Source organism: Bidens hawaiensis, unplaced genomic scaffold, assembly GCF_021521415.1.
Source record: "Bidens hawaiensis isolate Kalapana, Puna unplaced genomic scaffold, B.hawaiensis_p1.1 tig00003307_1, whole genome shotgun sequence".
Lineage (NCBI taxonomy): Eukaryota > Viridiplantae > Streptophyta > Magnoliopsida > Asterales > Asteraceae > Bidens > Bidens hawaiensis.
Window position 1 is genome coordinate 2,305,035 of NW_027491184.1, and position 7,914 is coordinate 2,312,948.

The 7,914-nt window shown below is 33.4% G+C and overlaps 1 protein-coding gene across 1 annotated transcript; it reads right to left on the minus strand.

The window, feature by feature from the left end:
* Window positions 1-2,461: 2,461 nt before the first annotated feature.
* Window positions 2,462-6,090, minus strand: LOC143623133 (putative trehalose-phosphate phosphatase J). The gene is made up of 9 exons (XM_077094109.1): window positions 5,844-6,090; window positions 5,631-5,771; window positions 5,396-5,560; window positions 4,810-4,866; window positions 4,550-4,729; window positions 4,368-4,437; window positions 3,559-3,629; window positions 3,251-3,343; window positions 2,462-2,873 (listed from the first exon to the last, which is right to left on the minus strand). Exons 1-9 carry the CDS (start codon window positions 6,051-6,053, stop codon window positions 2,823-2,825), a joined length of 1,038 nt encoding a protein of 345 aa, XP_076950224.1. The 5' UTR covers window positions 6,054-6,090; the 3' UTR covers window positions 2,462-2,822.
* Between the last annotated feature and the right edge of the window lie 1,824 nt (window positions 6,091-7,914).

Genomic DNA, 7,914 nt, shown 5'->3' on the forward strand with positions numbered 1-7,914 from the left:
TAGTATTTATAAAAGGTTATTCTCGTACTATAGGTACGAAGTAATAAGAAGCATAAATAAGTAAGACACACTAATCATAACAAAGGTAAATACATCCCAACTCTTTACAACTTTATAAATCGATTCTTTAATTGTTTACTTGGGATTATATATCCCTAAAACATTATAAATAAAGGTAATCGCTGGCCCTCGGGTTGTCGTATACATTTGTTTGGATCCTTATATATGTGGTTAGATGGTGGGCACACCACACCACGCCTAATAATGTCTTAGCCACGTTGGGCCGGACCTAAGTAATGTCCGAGTGAGGATTATCTTGTGTATATTGTTAGTTGCTAAGTACTCAAATGATGCGGTGTTTGCTGAGCGGTTTCGAGTTGAGGTGTAGTTTTTAATAGTTATTCAGACTTTCAAGAGTTGATTATTGCCTAAGACACGTTGGGTCGAGACCTAAGTAATGTCTTGAACAAATAATTAAGTATTATAATATTTTGTGTCAACGTGATCACCATCATGTGTTGCGGACGTCTTTTATAAAGGGTTTTACATGTAATCAAGATTAGATGTTTGGACATGATGAATAGCCGTTAGGCGATCTGATATCTCAGTCGCGGTTTTATTTATAAATAATGTATATTATGGTTTATAACTTCAAATACTTTTGTAACTACTATCGGGTGTTTCATCCCCGTATTTTGGAATATAATAATATTTTAATCAAGACATCCGCTTTACAACCTTAAACTATGATATATTTACAAAACAGCTATTGGTCATACTCCTAGGACCTAAGTTGGGGTGTGAGGTATAAACCATTTTGACACCTTCTTGCGACTTGTTTAACCATCATATAATCATGTAGAAGTATGAAAACATGTATACTACATCTTAATACAGTTTTGACAGAGGTTTGGTTGATAATAGCTCGGATTCTAGATTAAACTAAATAAACGAACTTAAGCGAGTGTTTAAACATGCCTACCTTACTTTATCAATATACCAACTTGCCTAGAACCACCTTAATCTTCTTTAAACTTGCTTATGAACACTTGAAATCTTTGAATGTGATATGCTTGTTATTTATAGGCCAAGAGATGGTAAATGAGTCATCAATCGCGAGTAGCCACGTAGCAAACGATTTTGACATGTCTTGCTATCAAAGGTGATTAGACGGGTCGTATAATCATTGTCTCGTCTCATAAATATGGTGCATGTGATGGCCCGCCTCAACCAGGAAACCTTTGGGTCGGGATTTGGTTTAATACGGATCGTCTAATAATGAGATGATTCGTCTTATTCAACTTCTAATAAAATGCAGATAGGACCCCGTACTTCAAGTGTGAAAAAAAAGACTAAATGTTCCCTCAACTTTTAAAGTTGTCAAAAATAGTACGGAAGTTTTCGAGTTGTAACATGGGGTCCATTTTGTATCTCATTCGCTTAAAATATTCTCATTCGCCAATGCTTTAGAGAATGAAACTCCATTCGCTGAATATCAAGCGAATGGAGAGTGTTTTCTTGAGCGAATAACCCATTCGCCAATCTTTCCTTTCGCTTAAAGTTGTTAGATGGCCATTCGCAAATTTCCTTAGCGAATGAGAGTCCATTCGCTAAAGATTGTTTAGCGAATGAGTTATTCGCTAAGATAAATTAAGCGAATGGACAATGCTTATTTACTATATTAGCGAACAGGAGTAATTTGGTCATCGAAGATCGTTTAGTTTTGGACCTTAGGGGTTTATTTATAAATTTAGCCATGAATATTGTTTTGTATAATATATTTTGTGTTGATTTAGTTGTGTTATGTGATGGATAATATTTATGAATTTAATTTAATAATATCGTCATTCTAAATTAGGGTCATGAGCTATGAGAAAATGGTTTTGTCCCGACATACTTCGATATCGGTTGGGTGTTACATATTGGTATCAAAGTCGTCGCTATAGAATTGTTATTATAATTGACGACCTAGATCAGGCTTTTAAGGTCCGTTTTTCATGTTAAACCTTATGTGATATGTGGGCCCTATTAGTTTATTGCTCACGTCTTATTATCTTATATTTATAATTTGCCACTTATGTGATAATAATAGAATGATGACACACGGACGCATTTGGTCCGAATAGAAAACCACAAGAACTTCTCTGGTCATTTTAATTTTGATGAACTCAATGTGGTCTCGCACATAATCGATTGATTTTAAGTTTAATAGTCTCAATGCATTTTAATTTTGATGAACTCAATGTGGTGTAGCCTACAATCGATTCATTTAAAGTTTAATAGTCAGTTTAATAGTCTTAATGCAGTCTCGCTCATAACGAGTTCATTTTAAGTTAAAAGGTTCATTTTAAGTTTAAGGGACTCAACACAATCGCGCCCATAAATCACGTAAACGCAAATTGCAAAATTTGAAAGGTTTACATGCCAGATAATTAAACACCATTGAGTTATCCTACGTTATATTCATGATTAAACTCAAACACGAACAGAAGGTTTACATTCATGTAACTAAACACAATTGACTTTTTCAACGATAAACTTATGATTAACAAAAGTCAAAAACACAAACTAGAGATCTGTTCTAATATATTCAACAAAATACAAATATTCATCCCCCTTTTGCACAGGGTGTTACAAACGCCAAGGCAACCACCCATAACCCAAAACCTACCCTACTTGTTTCTTTATCTTTCCCTCTTGTTCCCTTGTGTTTTTCTTTTCCTTTTTTTTCTTGGGACAAGATTAAATATACTTGTATTCACTACATAAATATATACATATCATTTCGAGTCAATACATGTTTAGTCCATTTAACCTTCCCATCACCATGAATGTCGCTTCCAATCAACTAGCCGTTGTAAAAAGTCCATCACCTATATTAATACACAACAAACGTAAGTAAGAATACAACATGATCAAAGCGTTAAATGTTAAGACACAAAATTAAAACCGAAACTTTTATAGAGATAATAGCATAGGAGAACCAATTTAGAAATGAAAAGAGTTGGAGATATATTGTGAAAGTATTGGGTTAAAGGTAAAAGAAACAAAATAAAAGAAAAAAAATATCAAAAAGTGGGTACAACCCACTAAAGCACAAGGTACAAATGATAATGCATACTTAGGTTGCTATCCAAGGTTCACATTTTCTAAGATATAATTAGTAAGATCTCTTTGTAACACTTCTCTAATAAATATTCATAACAAAAGAAAAGAACTAAAATGGAACATAATCATTGTAAATACTTGCCTCGGATGGTTCCTGCAAAGAATAAGATGCACTTGTGTCCTTGGGAATTTTGGATACAAGAATGCCAAAACCTTGTTCTCTCTCCTTTAGTACCTAAATTTGTTCCAAAGGCAAATCACTTAGTTATATATATATATATATATATAACATTTATAAAATCACTTTTATCAGTTTTTTAAGCATGGTACAAAATTAAGATTTTTGATCGCCCGAAACAACTGATGGGCTGATCTAGTCAAGTTCCCATAAGCTATAAGGGGACGTTGGTATTTAAATTTCATGTGACATTACAGATATGTAAAACTAACCAAGAAGGCGTCTTCGTCGGTATGATCATCTCCAATGTAAATAGGAAACACATTGGTACAGTTAGCATAACCTGTACCACAACAAACCAATTAAGTTAGCATTACATCATATTTATCTTATACTAGCTTTTAACCCCCCGTGTTACGGTGTTTTTTACGTTATTCGTTTCTAATATTTATATAATTTTTAGGATTTTAATTTTATTTATTGTAAGAAGTTAATTATATACTTAAGGGGTTTTTTACGTTATTCGTTTCTAATATTTATATAATTTTTAGGATTTTAATTTTATTTATTGTAAGAAGTTAATTATATACTTAAGATTTGATGATGAAAAGGTTTCACAAATAAAATGAGATGTTTTAACCCGATTTAAGAAGGTTTCACAAATAAAATGAGATGTTTTAACCCGATTTAAGAGCTATTGGGTTCTATGAGACCCGTGACCCGCGTTTTACTATAAAATTGTTTATTAATTACAGATAATATCTTTTAAAAAAATTATATTAATTTTTAGTGCATCCCCATTTTATAGGATTTTATAAAATATTTGATTAGATTAATTATTATATATAATGAGATGTTATAATCCATTTAAAGGTTATCAGGGTTTGGTGAGACCATACTCGTTAATTCAGGTCAATTAAATGAGAAGTCTTCATTTACAAATAAAACAATCTGGTGACTTGAGAGAATTTAAAGAGAGTTACTTTATATATATTTAAGATTAAAATTAAGATTTAATTTTTAGTTTTTTTTAAATATATTGATGTGATGACTAATAAATAATAGCATAACAACAACATACCAAGTGATTCTAACAAAAACTCTAGAGCCTTGCCTTTGTCCCATTTAATAGTAGGCCTGATCTCTAACACCTGCATCATTTTATAGTAGCAAAAAGATTTCTGTCTTATAAATTAATATCAGAACAAATATTGATATTTATAAGAAATTGGTAACGAAATATTGTGTAAAATCATATCTAACCTTTCTTCCTTGAGATAACCGGAGCTTTGGGTAGTCTTTAAGTACCCACCTCACTTGTGTGGCCAACTCGCTCCATTTCTTTTCTTCAACACAACGAAAATGTACAGACAGACAAAACTTATTGTTTTCTACTTTTGCCCCAGGCATGGCCTTTGTTTTCTCCATGAGCAAACCATACACCTACAAACATCAAGATTTTCACTCATTAAACTAAAGCAATTAAAAAGTCAAGTTTTCTTTAAAAAAAGAAAAGGTCAAACCTCATCGATCATAGGTAGATAGTCACTTGCGGGTTGGCAAAGAACACTTGGAGCACTCTGAAAATAAACAGGAGTTAATCATGTAAGTCAAACCAAATAAGAAAAACCATCATTACTTTGGTAGGGTGGTAATGAAGTTTCAGTTTCCCTAAGGTTTTGTGGGTGTCCTGCAAAAGAAAATTTTGTTAGGGCCCCTTACAGGTGATTAAGGGTATTGTGGGTTCCAGTCGTTCGAGTCTTGTAAAGTAAAATTTTGTCAGGGCCCCTTACAGGTGATTATGAATATTGTGGGTTCGAGTCGTTCAAGCCTTGTATAGGACATTTTGCTAGGTCCCCTTACAGGTGATTAATGGTACTGTGGGTTCGAGTCTTGAAAATAATTTTTTTTGACAGCGCCCCCTAAGATTATGAGTATTGGTTTAAAAAAAAAAAAAAAAACCATCATTTTTCTTATCCCCATCCAACCTAAGGCGGGGTCCAATTATATTTGGAAACCTTAATTATTGGTTTTCAAGTTTTGTATCATAGTCTAAAACAACCAGTTCTGTATAATACTATAATCAACCTTCTTGACATTATGAAACACCTTCTTATACTTGGGCCCATTTGTTGGGCCTCTAATGTCCATTCCATGGCTTCCAGCATAATACAACTCCGATAGTTTAACAAAGTTGTACACCTTGTCTCTACATCGTCCGCTTACAATCGCTGTCGGAAAGCATCCGGCTAGTTTCCTAACCGTCGCTCGCATCTGTAATAACATAGAAAGTTCATATACACATATATTTTTTTCAAATTTTGAAGTAGAGTTAGATAAGTACCGCATCAGACATATAAGCGCAATCAGGGTCGTCAACGATGGGCGACAGTGTACCATCATAATCAAGAAACATAACAATTTGTTTCCCTTTGGAAGCATTCGTAATCTGTTGAAACAGGTTCAAGGCAGACGGATGCCGATCCTAAGAGAATAATAACATATTTAATTAAGCGAATTGAAAGAGAATAACAAACGATATATATAAATTACTCACCATCCACGTGGAGTGATCTTGAGTGGGTTTCCGAAGCGACGTCGGAGAAGACGCTCGCATCGACTCCACCCAGGCGTTCCCACCGTTGATCTCAATGTTCTGTAGAACCTTCTTTTTCTGTGCCAACGGCGGCTTCTCCGCCGTGAATAACGCCGCCATATCCACACCGGATTTCGCATCTGCAACCACCATTTTCGATTTCTTCGTCATTGAGTGAATGAATTAAGATTTAAGAGAGAGAGTAAGTTGAAGAGTGTGTTTGGGGTGAAGGATAAGAGGGTAGTTCGCTATGATTTATAGTTGCAAGGGGACACTAATTGAGAACGAGTGTGGGCCCACCCACGTAATTTGTTTTCAAAGTTTAATATTAAAAATGATTTGTGAGTTAAAGAGGTGAGAGATGGGGCCCAGGACATTAACCGATATTCTTAACCACATGGAAACATAACCCCACCGTCGTATCATATCTCTGCCTCACGCTTGCCGCCGTCTAAGCCGTCAATCCTATAACCAACCTCAACTCCTGTCTGTAACTAGACAGCTGGCACTATCTATTACACGTGGAAACATCTCAATGATCCTACCGACTTAAAGCCTTTGTATTACTATTTATTTTACTCAATTCACTTTATTTTTATTTTTATTTTCTTTTCTTTTTAACTTATGTTTGTATAGTTTCCGGTTAGAAGCATGTAACGGTTAAGTCATCATTCCAAGTTACAGTTAGAAGCATCTGTTACTCTTATTTCGTAGGTTACAAATAATAATCACAACTATTTTATACGATTCTTACTTTTCGTTAGTATGTATGTCCCTTCGTGCCTTTTTGTAAACTAACCATTTAATAGTCAAACCAAATCATTATATATTTTGCTATTTATCTAATCTTAAAATTCTCTTAAATTTTAAGAGTTGTCATCGGTGATGTAAGCAAAAGATATAACACATAATGTATCAAATCATAAGATTTTAATGTTAATTTTGTCTTTAGTTATGTTAATGAACGAATGAACTATTAACTTCAATTTTGCTGAAAAAATAAATAACAATTTTAGTCTTTTAACTTAAGTTAGTTTTTGTTTTCGTTAATTTGTATAATACTTACATTTTTTATCTCTTATTCTAAAAACTAATTGTTAACGTCTGTTAAAAATAAATAACAATTCTAGTCCTTCAACTTCAATTAGTTTTTGTTAATTTGTATAATACTTACACTTTTACATCTTATTCTAAACAAACTATCCCATGACTTTTATACGGTCAAAACTTTTTCACACGTTAATATTGTTTTTTAAATAATTACACCATAAAAACGAGCATTTTATTATCTTTAATTTAAGTATTATATTGCTATAGTTTATTAATTTTATAAAAGTTAATATATTACGTGATTATCAATTAGTACCGGCAAAAGGTCAGACATAGAGGTGCACAAAAAACCCAAACCCGGAACCAGACCCGGTAAAAATACGCGGAACCAGTTTTTTTTATACACGGGTTTTTAATACCCGACCCAACTCGTATGGTACGGACAGGGTATGCATTTCAGTACCAAAACCCGTACCCTGAACCGGACCCGATATGTACCCAGTAATACCTGAGAACACGAACAAGTTTCATACCCGAACCTAGTTTCACAATGTCACACCCCGCCTCGGCGGAATCGCGAGCGTGCGACGAATCATGGATAATCACAGCTATTGATTAAAGCAAACATCACATTCATAGATCACCAAATAGTTTAATTATTTTACAAAATAAAAGGTTTGAAAGCATTTCAAAACATGACTTAAATATAGGATTCCCAAATATATGACTCAAAATAATTTAAGTTATAGACAAAAATCCTCCAAAATAGGTGATCCGACATGCAATGTTTGGCAACCATAATACTTCTTACTTGTTTAGCGACCTGAAAAATATACTTGAAAACGTCAACATAATGTTTGTGAGATCACAAGTTTAATGACACAATATAAATCATTTGTTTCGATAAGTTAAAACGTTGATGTTAAATAAGGAATTTAAAACGTGTAAAGTAAAAGTAATCTAATGCATAATCCTTCGTAAA

What these genes read in the sequence shown, in the direction of transcription:
- LOC143623133 (XM_077094109.1), bottom strand. Translation starts at nt 6,053, where the DNA reads ATGACGAAGAAATCGAAAATGGTGGTTGCAGATGCGAAATCCGGTGTG. An exon ending in AAGATCACTCCACGTGGATG is followed by an intron (nt 5,772 to 5,843) that starts GTGAGTAATTTA and finishes TTATTCTCTTAG; the next exon opens with GATCGGCATCCGTCTGCCTT. An exon ending in GCGCTTATATGTCTGATGCG is followed by an intron (nt 5,561 to 5,630) that starts GTACTTATCTAA and finishes ATGTTATTACAG; the next exon opens with ATGCGAGCGACGGTTAGGAA.